The sequence below is a fragment of the Artibeus jamaicensis genome, unplaced genomic scaffold (assembly GCF_021234435.1).
Source record: "Artibeus jamaicensis isolate MK-2021 breed Jamaican fruit bat unplaced genomic scaffold, CSHL_Jam_final scaffold_1689, whole genome shotgun sequence".
NCBI lineage: Eukaryota > Metazoa > Chordata > Mammalia > Chiroptera > Phyllostomidae > Artibeus > Artibeus jamaicensis.
This window is the reverse complement of record NW_026522029.1, coordinates 4331810-4357468: the sequence shown is the minus strand read 5'-3', so window position 1 is coordinate 4357468 and position 25659 is coordinate 4331810. Positions and strand designations below refer to the sequence as shown.

General features: G+C 33.5%; 1 protein-coding gene across 2 annotated transcripts in view; it reads left to right on the top strand.

Moving 5' to 3' along the window:
* SYCP1 (synaptonemal complex protein 1) overlaps positions 1 to 25659 on the top strand; it is an 84145-nt gene that overhangs the window by 43059 nt on the left and 15427 nt on the right. The window contains exons 16-27 of one of the 2 annotated variants that reach the window (XM_053656066.1): positions 1247 to 1351; positions 2156 to 2259; positions 3650 to 3767; positions 4548 to 4618; positions 7549 to 7630; positions 13752 to 13814; positions 13980 to 14042; positions 16901 to 17017; positions 17402 to 17512; positions 18836 to 18928; positions 19420 to 19494; positions 22873 to 22932. In XM_053656066.1, the coding sequence (XP_053512041.1) occupies positions 1247 to 1351; positions 2156 to 2259; positions 3650 to 3767; positions 4548 to 4618; positions 7549 to 7630; positions 13752 to 13814; positions 13980 to 14042; positions 16901 to 17017; positions 17402 to 17512; positions 18836 to 18928; positions 19420 to 19494; positions 22873 to 22932 (1062 nt within the window). The remainder of the gene's footprint in view (positions 1 to 1246; positions 1352 to 2155; positions 2260 to 3649; positions 3768 to 4547; positions 4619 to 7548; positions 7631 to 13751; positions 13815 to 13979; positions 14043 to 16900; positions 17018 to 17401; positions 17513 to 18835; positions 18929 to 19419; positions 19495 to 22872; positions 22933 to 25659) is intronic. The other variant, XM_053656067.1, reaches the window with a different exon arrangement.

The window sequence follows — 25659 nt, the reverse complement described above, 5'->3', positions numbered from 1 at the left end:
GGCCCAGAGACATGGTAAGGTGCTCAACATCACTAGTCATCAGAGAGATGCAGATTAAAACCACAGTGACATACTACTTCACACCTGTCAGGGTGGCCATCATAAACAAATCAAGCAGCAGTAAGTCCTGGGGAGGATGTGGAAAAAAGGGAACCCTAGTGCACTGTTGGTGAAAATGCAGACTGGTGCAGCCCCTGTGGAAAACAGTATGGAATTTCCTCAAAAAACTAAAAATGGAACTTCCTTTTGACCTGGCAATTCCACTGCTGGGACTATACCCTAAGAACCCTAAAACACTAGTTCAAAAGAATCTATGCTCCCCAATGTTCATAGCAGTGTTATTTACAATAGCCAAGTGCTGGAAACAGAAATGCCCATTAGTAAATAAATGGATCAAAATACTGTGGTTCATCTATACACTGGAATACTACGCAGCAGAAAGAAAGAAGGAGCTCCTCCCCTTTGCAGCAGCGTGGATGGAACTGGAGAGCATTATGCTAAGTGAAATAAGCCAGGTGGTGAAAGACAAATACCATATGATCTCACCTGTAAGTGGAACCTAATCAACAGAACAAATAAGCAAGCAAAATAGAACCAGAGACTTGGAAATAAAGAACAAACTGACAGTGACCAGAGGGGCTGAGGAGAGAGACAACAAAGAAAGAAGGGGAAAAGTTGTCAAGGAGCATGTATAAAGGACCCATGGACAAGGGCACCGTGGTAGGGGAGGATTGAGTGTGGAAGTGGGTGTATGAGCAGGGCAGGGGAGAGCAATGGGGGAAAAATGAGGACAACTGAACCACAATGAAAAAATGTAAAAATGTTTTAGGGCTCTTTCCATTAAATTCTTTCATCATATTTAATTTTGGAATTTACTTAATAAGGACTTATTTTCTCTTTTAAAAAATTTTAGCCAAAGATAAACTCATAATTTTCTCTACAACTTTATTAGGCATTTGATCATTTTCTTTCTTTTTTAAAATTTTTTTTATATATCTTTAGAGAGGGGAAGGGAAGGAGAGAGAGAGAGAGAGAGAGAAATATCAATGTGTGGTTGCCTCTTGTGTGTCCCCTGCTGGAAACTGGCCTGCTACCCAGGCATGTGCCCTGACTGGGAATTGAACGGCGATCCTTTTGTTCACAGGTTTGCACTCAATCCACTGAGCTACACCAGCCAGGGCAGGCATTTGATAATTTTCAATGTATGTGTGCTTTCATTATCATGATTTATTAATTTTTTAAATAGGCAGAACACCAAAAGCTGTTAGATGAAAAAAAGCAATTGGAGAAGGTTGCTGAAGAATTAAAAGGAACAGAACAAAAGCTAACTGGGCTTCTCCAAACCAAAGAGGTTTGTTTAAAAAGGATACATTTTGATTTCATGTATTTTGTTGGTAGAGTATGGATTTACAAAATAGACGAAGGTGTAGTTATTAGCTTTGTGAAAGACTTTTTCACAAAATTTGTTTTTAAAGTATACAGTTAGCCTTAATTACATTCTTAGTTTAAAATAATTTCTTATATTTCTCATGATAATGTTAGAATGTCTTTTATTTGAAAAATTATATTTTTACAGCGTAACAGTATTATACCTATAATAGTTTGAACAGCTTAGTTTTTAAGATACTGATTTTATTAGTTAATATACAGGGTATGGCACAAATAATGCCCCTTTTTAATTACAAAATCATAAGCATGTCATTCTGCAACATAACAACATCACACTTAAGCTGTGTGACATTTTAGGTGAAATATTCAAATTAAAACTATAAGTTATTACACCCATATTATTACCCTACCAACCACACTCCAGCAGACATTACTTCTGTAGGACCCAGTATCTCTTCTTGATAATATAATATTTTAGTTGAAATTAATTACTTGGTAGAGTAAAATTGATAAAAAATATTTTATAAAAGGTAAATATAATTTTATTGGTTTAGCTTCAGAATATCAAGGTGGTATTTTTATTATATTTGTCAATGCTCAGTTTTTAAATTATAATGCTTATGGCACTGAATCTACTTAAATTTTACAAATTTGACACATTCTTAATAAATTTTTGCCAAATATGTGACTTACTTGTATAGAGGGAGCAAGCTTTTCAAATGACAAAATTATAAAACAATCAAGGATATACATATTTATTTTCCAGGAGAAAGTACAGGATTTGAAAATACAGTTAACTACCATTGCAACCAGGGAACAGCAGTATTCACAACAGGTTAAAGAACTGAAGACTGAGCTAGAAAATGAGAAGTATGTTTTCTCTTTCTCTATAAAAGAGTTTAAGTATTCAATTGCTAAGTTTTCTGGTATTTAATAATAAATTAATAAGTCATACTCATATTTATTTGAATTGGCTTAAAGTTGTATTTTATTTCTAAAGGTCAAAATAATTTATGAATTTTACTGCTAAGGCAAGTACATACCATTCACATAAAGAGAGTACATCATGAAGTTAAGAACTGTTTAAGATCAATGTATTACTTTTCTTGGAGATACTTGGTACCTCATAAAAACAATCATTTATAGTTCTAACTCATTATTTTGGTTGTTAGGCTAAATTATTTCATAGGTTTGTATTGATGAAATGTCAAAGTACAAATTCACTCCTTATATTGTCCAAATAAATTATTTGAGTGAGTCACCTATTTAGTAAGTTTAATTTTCAGAGAAGTGGGAGGAAATAATTATTTTGTCATTACTTACAGAGAAGTAAACTCAAATAGCTAATCTAGTAGTGAGCATGATTTTTTCTTTTTGGTTGCTTCTCAGCTCTGGATAAAAATGAGAAGGACGCAGTTTACTCGGGGTCTTGTTTCTTCCTTTCCGTCTCCCGTTCCCTGCTCATGGCTCCTTTTCAGCAATGCTCTTTTACGGGTTCTGGGTAAAATTCACCTGCTAACTCAACCCCCTTTTAATAAATAGACTGAATGGTTAATTATACTTTAGTATAAATTTGTTATCCTTGGTGTACTTGCTTTTTCAGACTTCATTTTTTAATGAAAACTTTTATCTACTTTTTCATGACTTTCCATTATCAGTAAAATAGTAGGAGACAGTAGGTGCTTAGAGAGTAGATGCTTTAAGTGAAGGACAGTCCCCATCCTTCACTTAAAATTGATCCTTGCTGACATGGATCACATGTCTGGATGACAGCAGTAATCTCTCTACCAGTGTAGAGCATTTGAGACCTTGTAAGAGCAGATAAAGTGTTTATACAAAGGTTAAACCTGGTTTTTATTTTAATTAAAAATAGTTCATGCCTCATATACTATTGTACTTCAATCAAATCACCAGAAGTTTGAACAGTTTCTAAAGCAGTCTATTAGAAAAAAATCACATAAATATAATATGCCCTTTAAAATTTGTGGAAAAGTATGGGGAGGTTATGGTGTAAGGAGTATGCAAGGAAATATATTTTATATTGAAAAACTTACAGAAAAATTTTAGATATATACAAAATTTAGGGAATAATGAACAGTGTACCAATCACCCAGCTTCAGAAAGTATTAACTAATGGCCACTCTTACTTAATTGATACCCCAAACCCTTCCCTCCTTTCTTCTAGCATTATTTTGAACTAAATATCACATCAGTTCATTTTATACGTAAATATTTTGGTATGACTTTTTTTTAAAAATAGGCTTAAGAACACTGAACTAACTGCAAGCTGCAACAGGTTTTCATTGGAGAACAAAGAACTAGCACAAGAAAGAAGTGAAATGGCCCTAGAACTTAGTAAGCAGCAAGAAGATATTAATGTGAGTTGAAAAACAAAAGTACCAGTGACTTAGTTTTCTTACCTTTAAACTTAGGGAGTTAGAATAGGTGACCTGTAAAGGAGTTTATCTTAGAGCTGATACTTTGTTGTAGAAGAAAAAATACATATTGATCTTAGATGGTGATAATGAGTAACAGAATATAGACGCTACCCAGTGATAAAGTTAATCTAATTTTAAGCATCAAGATTTGTATATATAATCAATAAGTATTTATTAAGTAAATTATGTAAGACTGTGGAGGATACAGTGAAGAATAAAATATCATTCTTCCTCTTCAGGAGCTTACAATTCAATACAAAAAAAGATGCTCACAGAACTTAAACAAACAGTATACGCGTTGTTTGGGGGACAAAGAATTAGCTGAGGTCACAGGATCACTTCTGCCTTGGTGGAAGAGAAGGCTTCAGAGAGAGTATAGCATTGATTTTAGCCAAAAACATGACTAATCATGAGTTCAGTAGGCAACACGGAGTGGAAACTCATTCCTTGAAGCCACAACCATATTATAAACAAAGGACGTGTGTGTCTCAAAGTGTCACTAGGAATCAGCAAGTAAGACTTGTTTCATTAGCTGCTGACTAGAGGTTGTTAGAGGAGTAATCAAAGCTGGGGAAGCCGTGTGGGGCTAGGGAAGTTAGCTCGTTCTCTTGTTTTATGTACAGCTGAGTTGTATGCTGACACATAACGCTCTTAAATATTAGTTTCAATTTTGTTTTTGTTAAAACAAGATAATTAATGTAAACAATATTATTTCTTTAGAATAGCAAAAAGCAAGAAGAAAGGATATTGAAACAAATAGAAAATCTGGAAGAAACAGAAAGACAATTAAGGCAAGACTAATGAATGGGCCTCTTTTGTCTGATAAAAATTTAGTATTTTCTGTTAACTTGTTATAGTTAGTTTAAATTTATGGTGCATATAACATTAAGTAAAAATTAAACAACTTACTGCTTTGGAGTCCTGTTTAAAAATGAAGTTGTAATGATGTCTATTTTATACTCAGTGTTGAAATAGTGAGATTTGACATAAAATTAATTTTAAAGAATCATAATGTTTCTAATATTATTTATTAAGAAGGTACACTAATCATGTGCCAGAAAATTTAGAAGAGAAATAAAAGTATTTATTATTATTTTAAGTATTATTCATGTTTCTAAGTGTTTTCATAGTCATCTGTATTTTAATGCCTGTATACCAGTCTATCGAATGGATATGACATTTTAAATTTTAATTCTTTATATTTTTGGATATTTACATTGTACAGTTGTCCACTATTGTAAAATAATGGACTGTAATAAACATCTTAGCACATACAGATCTATTCCTTATTCTGAATGTGATAGTAAGATTCATTGAGTCAGAGGCATCATTTCATAATAGGTTGTTATTTGTTCTAAGCATGCAATACAACCAATATTGTAGGAAAATACTAGTTTCAAAGTGTTTTAATTGACTTCGGGTATTCTCATTAATTTATTTGGTAATATAACAGATAAAACAACTCACTGTTCTTGTCATTTGTCCTTTTCATTTTTGGGGGTAAGCATTAGAATTTTTCATATTTGCTTGACAGAATTTCCTCATGCTAAAATTTCTTATACCTGTGGCCCACTAATAATTCGAGGTCTTGGTTGTTTTATTGATTCAGTTAAGCTTTAAAAAATATATTAATCCTTTATCTTGTTTTATTTATAGCATACATTTTCCACAAACTGTTGTCTTTCTTTTACTTTGGGTATTTTTTCATACAGAAGTTTTTGTGATTTTTTAAAATAAAATCTAATTGTCTTGTCCTGTGTAATTTTTCTTACAGTTTTTATACTTAGAAATCTTTTGCCTGCCTGAAATAAAATTTTGATCTTTAATTCATTTTAAAGTTAATATATTAATATTTAGTTTATCTTTTTCTTTTTGAAATTATAAAACTATTTCAAGAGATCAGTTTTACTTCTTAACATTGCTACGGATCTATGACCTGGTTTTTGATATACAATGTTTTCATTTTTATTTTATAAATCTGTTTTTGTATTTTAAGTTTTCTTGTAATCCACTAGTAATTTAGATAATTTCCAAAATGTGGGGTCTTGTTTGTATTTATTTCTGAAGTATTAAGTTTTGACATTTTTATGTTAGGTTAAAAAATGTGGTCAGTGAAACTTACTGCTACTTAAAATTATTTGAATCTCCTTTCGACCTAATATACCTCCCTCATAGGTTTATTTGAGACTCTCTGAATTAATGTGAATAGAGTGCTGAACACAGTGCCTGGCATGTAGCTTCCTATTTTCTAGATTTGGAAAGTTATATTTTATCATACTTCCAATGATGGCTTTTGCTCTTTTCCCTCAATTTTCTTATTCAGAAGTGGCTGTTATTTATAGATTAAATCTCCATGATTAAGCCCCTGTATATTTTAAGGAAAAATAGTAAAGGCATATTGTAGGGAAAGGCTATTTTTATTTAAGATAATTCAAATTATTTGGATAATATCTTTTAGTACATCTACCTACTCTGTGGACTTACAGAACTCCAAATATAAATATATTTAGGAAAAGTAAGAATATACCAATAAAAGGTTTAATACTCAGTTAAAGAATAGATATTTTGGATTTAGTTTTCACAAGCCAGTTATTCTACATGATTGAAAACTATTCCATGCACATAGGTTAGACCTGGAAGCATATTAGTGGGTCATGAGAGAGAGAGTACAATTAGAAATAGCCTCACATATCCTTTAGAGAAAGATCCATTGTTCTTAAGTACAACAGACAGATTTTTAATTAAAAAAATTAAAATTAAATTCATTGGGGTAATATTGGTTAATAACATTATATAAATATCAGGTGTATATCATTATATTATGCTCTTTGATATATTGTGTGCATTGGCACACAATCTTTTCCTCTATTATTATATATTTTACACCTTTTACCTACTTTCTCTTCTCCCACCCCCCCTTTAAATTTTTTAAAATTTAAAATTTTAGTTAAAAAAAGTAACATAATACAGGATCTGGCAAACTGTAATGCCCATTTTTATTACAAACTCTTATTATAAAATCATAAGCATATAATTATGTAACATAACAATATCACATTCAAGCACGTTGTTTAACATTTTAGGTAAAATGTTCAAATTATAAAACTGTAAGTGATTAGACCCACATTATTACCCTACCAACCACACTCAAGCAGGTATTACTTCTCCTGGACCCTGTCCATAATTAGGGTTCAAAATTCAAAGGGACAAAGAAACACTTGGGGGAAGAAAACTTTCTTGTCTTTGTCTCAGTTATCCAGTTTCCTTTCCCAGAGGTGTCACTTTCTTCTATCTGTTTCCAGAGGTAGTCTGTTACATATGTAAGGGTACATATGTGTGCAGACAACTCAGTCATATAGTTTTTCATTAAAATCAGTGGTGTTTGTGTACCAGATTTATTTGAATAAAATTATGTCAGAGTGATGACTGATTTATAATTTAGAAAACATTAAAGTGGAGTCTTGACTTAAATAAGTATTACTTTCTCTCTAGGAGCTTTTTAATAGAAAAATGACTATCTAGATAGTTAATTTCAAAACATATATATACATTAATTTAAATACAGGGGTGAATTGTGCCTAATTAGTATTAATGCATATTGCCAGCAAAATGAATATATAAACCAATAAAATGTAATAATTAACCATTTTAGAAATTCAGAAAGGGAATAAGATGAAAATATAAATTTTATTACTATGTGACTCTCCCATTTTCTTTTAAGAAATGAACTGGAATCTGTGAGAGAAGAACTAAAGCAGAAAGAAGATGAAGTTAAATGTAAATTGGACAAGAGTGACAAAAATGTATGTTATGTTTAATAATAGATCATGTCACAAAATTTCACATCATAAAGGCAATATCATGTATCTAAAAAATGAAGTATACTGTTGAATAAATAACTAGTCATCGAGGGATTGTTGTAGGCTGTTGACCTTTAAAATATAGGCAGAGTTTGGTTATTGCGCTTATATGGTTTGTATCTAGGAGAAATAGTGGTATGATTCTAAATTACTTTTATAAATGCTCGATATTTAACATTGATTTACATTTTTAGGCTAAATAAAAGCCTCATGTTTTAATAATGTAGAATATACTGATAAATTGGGTAATAAGTTGGTGTTGTGCTTTGGTGGAGATGATTTAACAAGTTGGGATAGGAAGAAGGTTTTTAGGGAGGAATCATGAAAGTGTAATAGTGCAAAGTAGGTGAAATGATTATAATATATAGCATATATAGTGGGAGAAAGTTGTGCAAAAGTAGGTCAGATGAGATGTGAAGGTCATGAATGTTTTTCATTCAACAAATATCATTCACTATTTACTGTGAACTAGGCAATGTTCTGGGTGCTGACTTTGGCTTTCTTGGCTTATTCCTTTTGTTTTGGTACACAATGGTGATCCAGTTAAGTTTTTTGTTTTAATTAGGAAAGTGACATCTTTAATGTTTAAGACTGGAATAGGAAGAGGTGGAAAGTGCTGGAATTGGTTGAAAGGCTATAAAAAGTCTTGAAAGCTCTGGAAAAAAGTCTTGGAGAGGACTCCAAGTTGGAGAGGAGAGAACTCCGGTCCCAGTTCAGGGTAGAGTGATCTGGCCATGCCTGAGCTGCGTGTCCCCTTCTGGACACCAGTCAGCCTTTCGTCAGACTGCGTGGACTGAGCAGGGTCACTGTGCATTTGCAGTAAAGGAGTCTTTACAGGAAAGGATGGTGGCCAAACTGAAACACAGGTCCTCTTTATAAATGCTGTTGGAGACATAGAAGGGATGTTTGATCCAGACTTGAGTTAGGACAAGCAAGCTTCCTGGAAAAAATGACATTTAGCTTGAAACCTTAGGTTAATAGGAATTTGTGGAAGTCAGAGGGTGGGGAGAAACAAGTATATCCGTAAGAGGAATATTCCAGGTTATGTACACACATGTACGTTATAAAGTATAAGAGAACTATCATGTTTAAGCAACTATAAAATGTTTATCATGGCTGAAAGATGGAGTTTAGGATAGTGGTGATAGAGGAGAGAGTAAGGAAAGATGAAAATGGGGAGAGATGAGGGTAGAATATTTAGGTTTCATAAGCTATGCTTAGGAGTTTTGACCTTACACTTTAAAGTTGTAAGACTATTGAGAAAATCCAAGGATGAGATGAACTGTCATATTTTTAAGGGCTTACAATGGACAAGGAACGTTCTAGTTTCTTTAAATATGTTATTTAACTGTAAGTCATTTTTTCCTTCACTTTATGAATTAAGAAGTCAGAACTCTAAAAAGTAAAAAACTTTGAAAGGCTACCTGACAAGAAGGAGTGAAGTTGACCTTCTGCCGTTCTTTAGCCTACATCATATTTTTTCTCTCATAAAGCTAATTTTTTAAATTTCATATTTATTAAGTTCAACCAAAATAAATGAATTTAATCTTTTCAAGACTTGCTATGTAATTCACTACTTTAAAATTTGTATCAGAGGCTACTTCAAAAACTAATCATGTCTGTGATAAGGAAAAACATGAATTTGATGTTTAATTTAAAATAAAAGTCTGCCACTAAGAATGTAAATTTATTTTACTAATGAGAAAATAATAGTGATTAAGGAAAAAACCAAAATATAAGACAGGTTGTTAGCATATTTAATCTTTTAAAAAAATATTTTATTTATTTATTTTTAGAGAGAGGGAAAGGGAAGGAGAAAGAGTGGGAGAGAAACATCAGTGTGTGGTTGACTCTTTTGTGTCCCGTACTGGGGACCTGGCCTGCAACCCAGGCATGTGCCCTGACTGGGAATTGAACTGGCAACACATTGCTTCACAGGCCTGTGCTCAATCCACTGAGCTACACCAGCCAGGGCAGCATATTTAATCTTTCTGTGGTTAGATTTCAGTTTACCTATTGAAACAGTTTCCCAGAAAGAATCCAGTTTGCAAACATTTCTCACATATTTTGCCTGACGTTGAAATTTATTATACTCTTTTTTTCCAATCCACTACCTTACTCCAAACTTTTTTTCATACATACTTTATTTGACCCTCAATTTCCTCATCTCTAAAATGGGGATAATACCTACCCCTTTTATATCATTGGATTGTTAGGTGGTTTAGATTAACAGAAGTCCGTGAAAGACACAACTAAAAGATTATAAACATTTATATGCAAGACAGTTTTTCAAATTTCAAGATGAATTGGGAAAGCTGATAAAATACTGCCAAGTGATACTGGGCTAAGATAAGAATGATAAACATTAACATATAAACATTAATAACATAAAGACAGTTTTTTAAAGAAAGCATACTGAAACAAATTAGGAGTACTGATAACTGTTAATATTTTTATAGAAAGAAAAGACTGAGCTTTTATTCATTTCTAAAAGATACTCATAGAAAATAATAATTCTGTTAACATTTTAAATCTGATGTTAAATATTACTTTTTTAGGTTCGAAGCATTGAATGTGAAGTTTTAAAAAAAGATAAACAAATGAAGACATTAGAAAACAAGGTATTATCAAACTGCAAAAATATTTGGGAATAGATACTTTGTAACAATATATAGGATCTGGCACAAATAACCCTCTTTTTATTATAAAGTCTTTTATTATAAAATCATAAGCATGTAATTCTATAACATAATATCACACTCAAGCAGACCATATGACATTTTAGGTGAAATGTTCAAATTGCTGTCCATCTTGTGTGAGACATTCCACATACCCTACCAACCACATTCAAGCAAGCCTTACTTCTACCAGACCCTATATGTGTGATTCTTTAGGGCCAGCCTTTACACTTAATAGCCATTATAGTAATCTCAGTTCTCCTTGAAGGCTTTGAGGATTAATGTAGAATTTTCACTGTAAGTTTCTTTGAAGAGACTCTGGGTTCAGTTTTGCACAGTGCTTCACAAAGCAAGGTTTTATTATATCCCTCTTCAGTTATCTCTTCCTTTTCCCAAAATTTCATATTCTGAGCACCTACATTTGTTGTGGTTATCTTCAGAGTGGCAAGATGATTTTAAAAAGATACCTCTCCCATCTCTCCAAAGCTGCAGAAAAATTTCTGCTACCTTTATGTAAAGTGTTTTCACTGCCTGGCTTCCCAATTCACTTCTTTCCTTCTCTGCACCTCACTACACAATGATCCTAAATGTTATGTTCTATGTATAGTGAATAATCCTCTGGGAAGTGTACTTCACTTTCGGAAGTTCTGGCCTCTAATTATCAGTGCCATTGTTTTCCTACCTAGAATTCTGATGAATAGATTCTTTATTACTGTGCACAAGAATTATTTTACTTAAAAATCAACTGGGTAAGGGTCGTCAAGGAACATGTATAAAGGGCCCATGGCCAAAGCCAAAGGGGGTAGGATTGAGGGTGGGCGGCAGGTGGGAGTGGATGAGGTGGGGAGAGTGTGGGGGGTGGGGATGGAGACAACTGTACTTGAGGAACAATAAAAAAAGAACTGTGATAGTTTGGTACTTTTCAAGATTTCTGGGCATTCAACCAAGTTTATTTATCTTAATTAGTTCTAATTTTTGAAATTATTTAAATTTAAAAGGATCAAAAACTTCAATTTTCATTCGCTTATTCAGAAAGAAGGGAGAGTGAGTTGGGGCAGGGAGTATAATAATAAAAAATATTTTAAGGTTCTGGCCAAGATGGAGGAGGTGTAGGTAGAAACCCTTCACTTCCTTGCATAACCAAAAGGAGGATAGCAACCAATCTAAAAACAGTAAACAACCAGAAATACAAGAAAATGATACTGCATGGAACTCCAACAGCCAAGTAATTAAACAGTCAACCAGACTGGCAGGAGGGAGACAGGCAGATGGGCAGACAGAGAGAACCCAGGGCAAGGCAGCAGACCAAGTGGGCAGGGCTGCTGAACGGGAAACTGAGACTCAGAGCTGACTGTGGACTATGGCAAGAGTTGCCATGGTGGGAGAAATTCCCAGTCTCACATGAGTTTGTTGGAAAGTGGGGCTACAGCCTAGCAAGCCAAGCCTCACTGTTCCCTCTCTGACCCCTCCACCACAGCGCCACAATGCAGCAAAGAGGGTTGCCCTGCCCCCGTACAACTTAACAGGTGTGCCAAGACAAAGAAACATGGCCCAAATGAAAGAACAGAGCAAAACTCCAGAGAAAGAGCTAAGTGATGAGATTGCCAACCTAGCTGATACAGAATTCAATACATTGGTAACAAGATGCTCTCAGAATTGATTGGACTTGGTTGAAAAATGAAAGAACAAATGAAGACTACCCAAAGTAAAATAAAGCAAAGTATTCAGGGAAACAACAGTGACAGGAAGGCAACCAGGACTGAAGTCAATAATTTGGAACAAAAGAAATAAACATCCAACTGGAACAGAGTGAGGAAACAAGAATTCAAATAAAAATGAAGAGAGGCTTAGAAACCTCTGGGGCAACTTTAAATGTTCCAATGTCCGAATCATAGGGGTGCCAGAAGGAGAACAACAGCAAGAAATCAAAAACTTATTTGAACAAATAATGAAGGAAAACTTCTCCAGTCTGGCAAAAAAAGTAAAGACTTCCAGGAAGCCCAGGGAGTCCCAAAGAAGATGGACCCAAAGAGGAACACACCAAGGCACATCATCATTAAGTTACCCGAGATTAAAGAGAGAATCTTAAAAGCAGCAAGAGAAAAGGAGACAGTTACCTACAAAGGAGTGCCCATAAGGCTATCGGCTGATTTCTCAAAAGAAATCTTGCAGGCAAGAAGGGGCTGGAAAGAAGTATTCCAAGTCATGAAAGGCAAGGACCTACATCTAAGATGACTCTATCCAGCAAAGCTATCATTTAGAATGGAAGGGCAGATAAAGTGCTTCCCAGATAAGGTCAAGTTAAAGGAGTTCATCGTCACCAAGTCCTTATTATATGAAATGTTAAAGGGACTTATCTAAGAAATTGAAGAAGATCAAACTATGAACAGTAAAATGACAGCAAACTCACAACTATCAATGATTGAACCAAAAAAAAAACCAAACCCCAAAACAAATACTTAGCAAACAACTAGAACAGGAACAGAATCACAGAAATGGAGATCACATGGAGGGTTCGCAGTGGGGAGGGGAAGGGGAAGAATAGTAGCAGGGAGTACAGGGAATAAGAAGCATAATTGACAGGCATAACGTAAACAGGGAGAGGTTAGAATGGCATAGGAAACAGAGAAGTCAAAGAACTTACATATATAACCCATAAACATTAACTAATATGGAGAAAGCTGTGGAGGGTTGGGGAGTGCAGGACAGAGGGGGGATAAAAGGGGAAAATTAGGAACACTATAATAGCATAATAAAAAAATACTTAAAAATAAATAAAGTGATGCTCTCAGAAAATACTTCAGTCTTTTGTGCTAATGAGGGAGAGTAAAAAAATATTTTTTACATGGGAATTTCTTTCTACTTTAATTGGCATTAGAACAATTTACAGATCTTGGATGTTTTAGGAGGACCCTTTAGAAATCTGTGCTGTTTTTATGGTACTCTGGATATTTGGGGGCTCATACATCTTAATCTAATTCTGCATGTGCACCCAGGGGAAATAGTCCCTCAAAGTGAGATTTAGAAAAGTGGTTCAGCTGGTATGTTAACAGGAATGAGAATGTAGTTAGGAGGAGTCAGAGTATCATATTATTCCCTTCCCCTATAGATAACGAGTAAAGCACATCTCAGAAATGAGAAATGGAATCATTTTTAAAGTAGTTGAATTCAAATGTATTTTTATTAAGAATTGTTAAGAATTTCAAATTTGTATTGAGGTAATCTTTATTAAAATTTGTACTTGTTCACAGGTTTCTTAGACATTAATGGAATTATTTAATGATGTGATTTTTTACAATGACTTATGTATTACTTATGTAATATTTTATTAGTTTGAAATAATTTTGACTGGAACATTGAATAAAATAATTTTTTATAATTTTTAGTGTAACAATTTAAAGAAACAAGTTGAAAATAAAAACAAGAATATTGAGGAACTCCAACAGGAGGTATGTACTGATTCTCAGTATCAAACTGTTTTAAAAAGATTTTTTTCACTCCAGTTTTAGAGACTAACACTCTCCTTTCCCTTAGTAATTTCAGTCTTAAGTAAGGTGGCAGTGCACTTTTGAGTCACTTTGGTACCAAATGTAATTCTTTTTAACTTTTAACAGAATAAGGCCCTAAAAAAAAGGAATACAGAGGAAAACAAGCAGTTGAATGCTTATGAGATAAAGGTATTTAAAATTATTATTTTTGTTTTTAAAGTAGTAAACAGATGAGAATTTAAGAATTGTATACCCTTGTAGCAGTTATTTTCAAACACTCTCAAAAGATGTTTTGAGACTGTGGAAATCAATTCTTTTGACTGTGAGAGCACTCATATATGATTTAGGTGTGTTAAAATAGTCTGAACAGCTTAAAAATAACACGTGTGGGTGTGTATAATATATCTATGTATTCATGTTCCTTATGCATACTTTGACAATTGAGGTTGAGTAGGTTTGGAGTGCATCTTTGGAATTCACATTTGAAAGTTTCATCTGTGGTTATCTTGATGCACAAGGGATGAGATAACCATCAACTTTGCAGGCAACAAATTAGAATCCTGGAATGTAAGCTCATGCCATGAAGGTAGTAATATTTTGTTTTCTTAGTCCCAATTCCTTAAGATATAATTTACATGTGATAAAATACATGGTTTTAAGTATACAGTTTGATGAGCTTTGACAGATGTTTTCACAACCATGGAACAACAGCACTCAAGATACAGGAATATTTCCATCATCCCAGAAAGTTCCCTCATGTTCTTTTACAGTCTAAACCCGGTTCCCCAGAGGCAACCAGTGGTCTACTTTCCATCTTTTTAAATAGGTTTGTCTATTCTGAAATAACATTTAAAGGGAACCATGCCAAATATATTCTCTTGTTTGTAAGGGTTGTTTCATTTTGCTCAGCCTGTTCTGAGATTCCCTCATGTTCCTGGAGGTATTAGTAGGTCTTTTATACTGCTGAGTCATCTTTCACTGTATGACTGTAACAGACTTCTTTAGTCTCTTGTTAACGGACAGTGGAATTGTTTCCATTTTTATCATTATGGATTAAGCTTCTATGAACATTTTTGTACAGACTTTCACTGGACATTTTTTCATTTCTCTTAAGTGAATATCTAGGAAAAGGATTGTTGGATCATTGAATGTTTAATTTTATAAGAAACAATCAAATCATTATGCAAATTGTATTACACTCTAATAGTGCATGAGAGGTCTAGTTAGTCCATATCATACTCACCTTTGATGTTCACAGTTGTTCTAATTTCAGCCATTCTTGTGGGCAGACCCCAGCTTCATGGGTGTTTAGTCATATAATGTCCTGCACTTAGTTTCCTGCTCTATTAGTGTCATCATGAAAAATTTTCAAGTATTTTATTTATTTATTTTTAGAAGGGAAGAGGGGAAGAAACGTCAATGTACTAGAGAAACATTGATCTGCTACCTCTCGCACACCCCCAACCAGGGACCTGGCTGGCAACCCAGACATGTGCCCTGACCAGGAGTCAAACTGGTGATCTCTCAGTTTGCAGGCTGGTGCTCAATCCACTGAGCCACACCAGCAAGAGTGTCATCTTGAAATTTTAAATAATTTATGAACGAATGTGCCCCCCTTTTCATTTTGCATTGAGCTCTGCAAATTATGTAGCCGGTCCTGTTTATGGCTATAGCAATATCCTATTGTTTTATTTTTCATTTCCTAATAATAGTGTGAAACATTTTTTCATGAGCTATTTAGTCATTTGTATATTTCCTTTATGAAGTGTCTATTCAAGTCTTTTGCCCTCTTTTTTACTTAACCCATATCATAAAACTTACCATCTTAACCTTTTTTTAAACCACACAGTTCATTTACACTGTTGTGCTCTAATCCCCAAGACTCTCTTTATCTCATAAAACTGAAGTCCTGTGCTCATTAAACAACTCCACATTCCCTCCTCCTCACAGTCCCTGGTAGCCAGCATTCTCTGGCCTCTAAATTTGAATACTCTAGGTACCTTATGTAAATAGCAAAATATAGTATTTGTCTTTTTGTGACAGTTTGTTCATTTCTGGTAAAAAGACAGAATTCTGGTAGAGATTGCACTGAAATCTTTTCATTTACTTGACAGTGTCGGGATCCTATCAAGAGAGTGAAAAGACAGTCTATAGAATGGGAGAGAATATTTGCAAACCATATATTTGGTAATGACATAGTATCTAGAATATATAAAGAACCACTTCCAATTCAACAGTAAAAGACAGTCACAGAAGGACAAATATGGCATGATACTACTTATATAGCATACCTAAAACAAACTCACCAGAGCAAAGATTAAAATGGTGATTACCAGGGGCTGGGGGCAGGAGGAGAAGGGAAATTACTACTCAGTTTGTATAAGGTTTCAGTTATGCAAGATAAATTAGTTCTCTTAGTTCCAGGATCTGTTGTACACATAGTACCTATAGTCAACAATAATGTAATGTGCACTAAAAATTTATTAAGAAGGTAGATCTCATGTTAAATATTCCTATGACAAAAAGGGACAAAAAGAAACTGTTGGAAGTATGGATATGTCTATTGTCTTTATCTTTAAAAATTGTTGCTTTGATTGTGTTGATAGCTTCATGGCATATGCTTATGTCCAAACTCATCAGATTGTGTACATGAAATATTTGTAATTTTTTAATATATTAGTTGTATCTCAATAAAGCTGTTTTTTAAAAATGAATATACTTTTTAAAAGTCACATGGGTGTTCTATACAAATGGAATACTTACTGCAATAAAACATACTGAACTGAGACTAAACAATTTAAATATTGTTGAAACTCGTTAAAAATTAAAATATGGCTGCTTTAAAAATATTAAGTCTACATATGTATTTTAGGGGAGAGGATAGATTTTGTGAATAAAGTATATTTTACCATATGAAAAAAGTAAGGAAAATGATCCAACTATAATTTTCATGAATAAGATTCAGAGAATCACAAAATTGATATATTTTCAAGAAATCCACGGCATTTCCTAATGTTCATGTTACTTTTTAATTTTTGTACACAAAGGTCAGTAAATTAGAATTAGAACTAGAAGGTGCCAAACAAAAATTTAAAGAAACGACTGACAGCTATCAAAAAGAAATTGAGGACAAAAAAATATCAGAAGAAAATCTGTTGGGAGAGGTAAGAAAAACTAAATATATCTGAGAATTTGTTATACTAAAACTCTGTTTATTTAATATCATTTTAAGAGAAATATAATTAATTTTTAAATTATGATTTTAAAAGGAATAATAATTTATATTAGGGACAATTTATTATAGAAGCTGAAGTATCCTTGTTATTCTAATAAGTACTTGAGTATTGAGTAGTATGTAATTATTTTGAAAAGATTAAATGATCATTATGGTGTAGAGCACCCTATAATAAACCAAAATGGTAATGCATTTTCTACTTGGCTTCCTTAAATTTTGCATTTTGCATTTTGTATAATAGCATATGGTTTCTACGTTTAAGTTAAATTTGTTTTTATGCTTAATTTTAACAAATATTTCATTGATTTGATAGGTTGAGAAAACAAAAGTAATAGCCGATGAAGCAGTAAAACTACAGAAAGAAATTGATATGCGGTGTCAGCATAAAATAGCTGAAATGGTAGCACTTATGGAAAAACATAAGGTAATTTTTTTCTTCTTGTTTAATGAAAATTATTTATTACAGCCATAATTATATATAAAATAGCATTCTTATTTTCCAGAAAATTATAGGTGTAGATTTAGATATAATTACTGCTAGAATGCCCTTGATCTCCCATTTCTCTGTGTTTGAATCTTAGCCACACAAAGCTTAGCTTGGGTGTCACTTTGAAGAAATACTTTTCATCATTTATGATGGATGGAAGTGATCACTCTTTTTTTTAAATCCTCACCCAAGGACATTGTTTTTAGAGAAAGAGAAGGGTGAGGTGGGGAGAGAAACCTTGATGTGAGAAAGAAACATCAATTGGCTGCTTTCTTGTACATGCTCCAATAAACCTGCAACCTGGTGTGTGCCCTGACTGGGAATCAAACTTGCGACCTTTCTGTCTACAGGACAGTGCTCCAACCAGCTGAGCCACACTGGCCAGGGCAGAATTGATCACTTTTAACCTCAGTTTTCCTAGTTGTCTCTTACAGCACTTTCTATCTTATACTTACTTGAGTACATACCCAGGATATGTATCTTGCTAATATTTATATCCTCTGTGGGTGTCTAACATACTTGAGGCTAAATAAAATTTTATCAGTGGAATAAATAAACAAATAGCTTAATGTTTGTCAGGTTTGTAAGTGTGCTCTATTTTTTTCATTGTTTTAAAACAATCATTCTGTTAGTAAAATAGGCCTTATTCTCTTCAGAATTGGAGATGAGATGGGCTATACCTATCTATTTATCTTTAAAAATTGTTATTTGGTTATAACATTATTATGGGGTAACCAATGGTGATTTTAAAAAGTTTTTAACTAAGTTTGTGAACTCATAGATTTAAACATATTTGGTGTGTCTCAGTCCAGTGCAGTTTTTATCATTGTCTCATCCTTGGCCAGTGGGAGCCTCTTCAAACTGTCTAGTAAGTCTTTTTGACTTGACTTTAATGGTCCTAGATAGATAGCTTTCTTGCTTTCTGCTATGCCAGTTTCAAGGCTCATAAACTTGCTGCCTCTGATCTGGAATCAGCCGTTTTTTCTAAGAGGTCCTGGTGTTTCTAGCCTGTTTTTAAAATTATGAAATTCAGTGTTTGCAATGACAAAGAATTATCACTCTTGTGTTTTATTTTATTTCCAAGACAGTTATCTGTGTTTCATTGTTTATGTAATTGAAAAAAAAATTAAATATGCTCATATATATTACTGAATTCATAATCATTTTCTTCAAATTTCAAATGTGCAAGGATGACAGCTATATTATAGCATCATCTATTTGGATTCTAATATACTTAAAATATTTTTCTGTTTAATATAGCACCAGTATGATAAAATCATTGAAGAAAGAGACTCAGAATTAGGACTTTATAAGAGCAGAGAACAAGAACAGGCATCAACGAAAGCATCTCTGGTGAGATACAGAACAGATAGCTATAAAAACCAATTTTCATGTCAACAGAACTGGTGCTAAAGAATAATATTAAATAAAACCATAATTTTTTGAGTTGTAGAATCAAAATAATTTTTGATCTACAAGGGATCTTATAGTTAAGTGGGTTTCCAATTTATTTTTTCGAAATGGTGGAATGAAGTTTTTTTAAATGAAAAGTTATAAACTACAGTTACAAATAAGTTTGGAGCTCTAATTGAGATTGGGAGTGGAGGGGCTGGGGTAGACTGGGAGAGGTTGAGGAGGAGAGAAGCATAGAGTTAAATATTGCTTGAGAGCAACTATAAAAATTTTGCCTAGATGAAATCTTCAGTAACAGCCTTCATATCAGTAGGCCTTAAAGTGTACATATTTTATAAGTAATTTATTTCTCATTGAAACTAAATTTATTTGAAACACTAGGTTGCATTTATATGAACTTATAAATAAACTTCATGTTTCTTTTCCTTTAGGAGATTGAACTATCCAATCTCAAAGATGAACTCTTGTCTATTAGGAAACAACTTGAAATAGAGAGGGAAGAAAAAGTAAGTTTTGTAGCATTATAAAGTAATTAATTGTAAGGTTTCTTTGTGTTTATAAAAATATGTCATATTAGAAAATAATATACATCTGAGTGACTGAAGATAAAAATACAGTTTTTCTCCCATTAGCTTTTTTCAAAAGTATTTATAGGGCTACTCAGAGTCTTTTGTGGTTTCATACAAATTTTTGGATTGTGTTTTTCTATGTCTGTAAAAAGTGCCATTGGTATCTTGACTGCATTGGTCTGAGTGATTGCACTGAATTTGTGCATGGCTTTGGGTAATATGGACATTTTCACAATATTAGTTCTCCATGATTAATAATCCATGAACATTGGCTCTCTCTCTTTTTTGTGTGTCTTGTTCGATTTATTCCATCAATGTCCTGTAGTTTTCAGTGTAGATATCTTTCCTTTCCTTGGTTAAAGTTATTCCTAAGTATTTTATGTTTTTTGATGCTGTTGTAAATGGGATTATTTTATTTCTTTTCAGATAGTATTATTAGTGTATAGAAATGCTACAGACTTTTGCATGTTAATTTTGTATCTTACAGCTTTGCTAAATTTGTTTATTAGTTCTAACAGATTTTTGGTGGCATCTTTAGGTTTTATTTATGTAAAACTTGTCATCTGCAAATAGAGATAGTTTTACCTCTTCCTTTCCAATCTGAGGCCTTATGTCTTTTTTTTTTTTTTTTTTACCTGATGTCTCTCTGGCTGGGACTTCCACTATTGGGTTGAATAGGAGTGGTGTGAGTGGACATTCTTGCCACTGATCTTAGAGGAAAAGCTTTCAGCTTTTACACTTGAGTATGAAGTTGGTTGTGGGCTTTTCTCTATGGCCTTTGTTTGGTTGAGGTACATTCCTTCTCTACCTAATTTGTTGAGTTTTCATCACGAAAGAAAGTTCAGTTTTGTCAAATGCTTTCAATGCATCTATTGGGATCATTTTGATTTTTGTTCTTCACTTTGTTAATGTGGGCATTCCATTAGTTGATTTGTATATATGGGACCATTGTTTCATCCCAGTGATAAGTCCCACTTGATCATGGTGTATGATCCTTTTAATGTGCTGGTGAATTCTGTTTGCTAATATTTTGTTGAGGACTTCTGCATCTGTTTTTAACAAGAATATTGGCTTATAATTTTCTTCTCTTACTATACCTTTCTTTGGCCTTATATGAATTTGAAAGTGTTCCTTCCTCCTCGAATTTTTGGCTAGGTTTTAAGAAGGTTTGGTATTAATTATTCTTTAAATGTTTGGTAGAATTCACCAGTAAAGCTATCAGGTTTGGGGCTTTTATTGTTGGGAGATTAAAAAAAGATTTTATTTATTAATTTTTGGAGAGAGGGGAAGGGAAGGAAAAAGAGAGAAACATCAATGCGTGGTTGCCTTCTGTGAGCTCCCCACCAGGGACCCTGCTGGCAACCCAGGCATGTGTCCTGATTGGGAGTCAACCTGGGACCCTTTGGTTTGCATGCTGGTGCTCAATCCACTGAGCCACACCAGCCAGGGAAATTATTGGGAGATTTTTGACTACTGATTCTATTTCCTGATTTGTTGTCGATCTGTTCTTATTTTATATTTTTTCATGATTCAGTCTTGTTAGGTATATGTTTCTAGGAATTCATACATTTCTTCTAGGTTATCTAATTTGTTTAGCATATAATTGTTTTACTAGTCTCTTACAATCCTTTGTGTTTCCGTAGTATTTGTGATATCTCTTTTTTACGTATCTGATCTTATTTATTTGACTCCCCTCTCTCATTTCAAATAGTTAATCTAAAGGTATCAGTTGCATTTATATTTTCAAATAATGTTTTTAGTTTAACTGTTCATTTCTATTGTTCTGGTCTCCATTTCATTACTTTTTGTTCTGATCTTTGTTATTTCCTTCTGCTAACTTAGGACATGGTTTGTTTTTCTATTTTCTTGAAGCGTAAAGTTATTTTACTTGACAGCTTTCTTTTTTCTTAATGGAAACTTTCCTCTTAGGACTGCTTGCATTCCATAAGTTTTGATATGCTGTTTCCATTTTCATTTATTTCCAGATATTTTTGGATTTCCTTTTGATTTCTTCTTTGACCAATTGATTGATTGTTGACTATGTTGTTTGATTTTCTCATATTTGTAAACTTTCCAGTTTTCCTCCTATTACCGATTTCTAATTTCATATCATTGTTGTTAGAAAAATATACTTCCACTTTAAAAAAATTTGTTAAGACTTGTTTTGTGGCCTAACATATGATTTATCCTGGAGATTTTCCACATGCATTTAAAAATGAGTATTCTGTTTTGTTGGGTGGAAAGTTGTGTAGATGTCTGTTAAATTTGTTTGCTCTAAAGTGTAGTGCATATCCAATGATTCCTTATTTATTTCTGTCTGGATGACTTATCCATTGTTGAAGGTGGGGTACTGAAATCCCCTATTATCATTGTAACGTTGTCTGTTTCTCCCTTCAGATATGTTAGTATTTGCTTAATGTGTTTAGGTGCTCTGCTCTTAGGTGCATACATATTTATAATTGTCCCCAGGCCTGTGCCCTGACTGGAAATTGAACCAGTGACTCTTTGGTTCACAGTCCAGCACTCAATCCACTGAGCTACACCAGCCAGGTTCTTAATTTTTTTCTTTACTGTTGAATATACACACCCTAAGTGTTGTATTATTTCCTAAGTATTTTGTGCTTTTCTGTACTTTATTTTTCATCTTTGTTAATCTCATGTTGAAAGTTCATTTTTTCGAGGTTAGCACAGAGAAGAAAAAATGAATTCTGTCTCTATAGGCCAAGAATATTTTGGGTCTCTTTGCAGCTCTTTATAGTTAGTTATCTGTGTGTATTCCTTACTTTATAATCTGGCCTGTCCACTTTATTTTATGAATTAAGAAAGTCGTGATCCAGATTTTTAAAAGGCTTACTCAAAATTGGACAGATAACATACTAGAGACAGATCAGAATTTTAAAAAATTTTAATTATTCATTTTTAGAGAGGGGTAGGGAGGGAGAAAGAGAGGGAGAGAAACATCAATGTGTGGTTGCCTCTCACATGCTCCCAACTGGGGGTCTGGTCCACAACCCAGGCATGTGCCATGACTGGGAATTGAACCTGTGACCCTTTGGTTTGAAGGCTGGCACTCAATCCACTGAGCCACACCAGCCAGGGCCAGATCAGAATTTTTAAAAAATATATTGAAAACCAAATAACATTTCTGTAGAGAAGAACTAATTCATTTTTGTTTTATTTTTATTATTTTAATAAAATTTATAGGTAAGTATTTTTTCTTGTTAGTACTTCTTAGGAAAGATTTTGATAATAGGGCATTCATTTGTGATAATAATAATGACTACATTGTATGTATTTGATATTCATTTTTAATAGAAAAAACTCAAAAGTGAGACAAAAGAAAACACGGTTACTCACAAAGAAAAAAATGACAAGGTAAGAGTTTTATATAATTTTCAGTTTTTCTTTTTTTTAAATTAATTTATTTTTTAAATTAATTTTATTTAGTTATTTTTCAAGTACAGTTTTTTGTCTATTTTTCCCATCCCAGCCTCCCCCGCCCCTTGCTCCCCACCTCCCTCCCATTTCCACCCCCCCTTAGTTCTCGTCCCTGTGTTCAGTTTTTCTTTATAACCAATTCATTTCCTAACATCTACTAAGAAAATTTTATTTTATTCATAAATATGGAAAGAACATTTAAAACTTATCACACAATTTCAATTTCTAAACTGTTTCTTGCTGTTTATTAATTCAAAAGCATTAGCTAAAAGTTTTAAAAGCAGTTTCAATTTGGAGATTTAGAGAAAATTTCAATCTTCTATAATTTTTATGATAGTATTATCTTAAGTTAGATACTTCTGTGTTTCTTGAGAATTTTCCAGTGTTAGAGGCAAAATATTTTCATTACAAATTCTAAAGCTTGTATTTAGATTATGTCTAATTTTGGGTTTGAGAGTACTAAGTGAATGATATCCTGATTTTCTCAAGTCTGAACCAACTGAGACAGACAGTAAAAACCAAACTAATGTCTTTGTTAGCTTATATTTGAAAGCAAGGGGATTTCTTAACCCTGAAATCCCAAATTAGACAAGTTGGTCTACTCTGTCACAGGTGGATTTAGGCACTTAACAATGGGTGGCTCATTCTCTGTACCTTCCCCCCTTCTCCTCCTCCCACTCCCCTGTTGCTAACCCTCCTTGTGATCTTCATTTCTATGGTTCACTCCTGATCTAGCTGTCCTATTAGTTTGTTTTTGTTTTAGGTATGGTTCTTAGAAAATAGATAGTGGGGAGGGCAAGAATAGTATGGGAAATATAGAATCTAAAGAACTTGAGACGTGTGGTCATAAACTAAAGGGGGGGAATGGTGGGGGAGGGGGTGTGCAGGGTGGAGGGGAATGAAGGGGGAAATAGAACAACTGGAATGGCATAATCAATAAAATATATTTCTAAAAAGTGGATGGCTCATGTAAAACACACGGCATAAAGGAGGAGAGCCTTGCATGTGCCTCCTCTGGTCCCCAAGAGGAGGAAGGAAGGGACTGAACTCTGTTTGCCCAGTTTCTCCTTCCAGATTCGCTAATCCCATTAAGTCATTTTTCTTCCCCTAAGGAAACAGAGAGGTTAGGAATGTTACCCTAGTGTTGCTCCCTGAACATGGAAGGAAGTACCAGGTATGTGGAAGAGGAGTACCCTTCAGTGTCTAACCCATTACAGGAGAATTTTAATGGCAAGATTTAGCTTAAATGATTAAATTCTTTATACACAGTGATGTAGTCAGTCCTGAGTCCCCACAAAAGTTGCTTTTGACTATAAACTGAAAGTGACAGAGTAGTTTAATTTTTAGGTATAAGTGCTACAGTTTTGTTTGGGTTCAAAGAAAGACAAGAAGAATAGAAACATGGTATCTGTGAGTGAACATTGAGTGCTTCATGTATTCCAAATACTGTGGCAGGCACTGGAAAAAGCTTTATTTGGAGAAATTATTGCCATATTAAAATTAGCCAGCAGGATTAGATATAGTTTAAAGGAAGTATCTGATAAATTGGCTAAATTCTAATATTCACTTCTAAATATAGAATGCATTGATATTATGAATGTATATATCCCATATTGTTATAGAGTTGTTTTGACTCATATAATTCCAATAATATATAGCCTGTTTTTTATATCTGTTATGAAGTAGATTAGTAAATGCCTTATATTGTATCTGGAGGGGTGTGTGTATGTGTGTGTGTACACATACATACATATATACATATTCATATATACATATATATCTTGCAAATAATGAGAAAATGATGAAAGAAATGAAATAAATAGGCTTATTTTTGCTATACTTTATTCCAAAATTATTGAAATATCACAAGCCTTTATGTAGTTATCATTAGGTTTATCACACATTTCTAAGTTTGGGCAAGTTACTTTACTTCTTTATGCCTCAGTATTCTCACCTAGAAAGGGATAATAATAGTACCTATTTCCTAAAGTTGTTTTGAGGGTTAAATGAGATGATACTTACAAAGCATTTAAAATAGTGCTAAGCACACAGGAAACACCGTCTTTGTTTAAAAAGTACAACAGAGAAAATCATGAATGTTCTGGTTATATGCATCACAGGAAATATAACATTTAGAAATGAATGTAATATGTAGGAAGGTGCATGTGTTTCCGTGATGTATCATGAAGAAGGTTATTTCAGTATTCTAGAACTGGAAGAGGGGCTTGCATTTTCTCTTGGGCTACCAGGCTTCTAGGGAAATGTTAATTCTCAGACATGGCCACACGGTGGTGCAGTTGCCATTCGCAGTCTGTTTGGAGAGAAAAATTGATCTTTTCATGAAAGCAGTTATGTTTTGGAGACACCTCATGAATCCAAGGAGCAGAATAAATTTGTTTTCATCAAAATTGTGTTATCAACTATGACCTAGAAATATTTGAAGGAAAAAATGTGGAGAAATGTGACTCTGCAGAAATGCTACTAAAATTGGTGTTTGCTGGAGAAAAAAGACTATGAAGTGAGATCACTAGGACAGAGTGAGAAGCCTGCAAATCACTTTATTTAGCTCCTTGATCATATAAATGGATAATTTTAAGCCTAGAGATGTGGCGGACAAGGAGAATGAATGCACAGGCGACAACAGTCCTATGCATTCATTCAGAA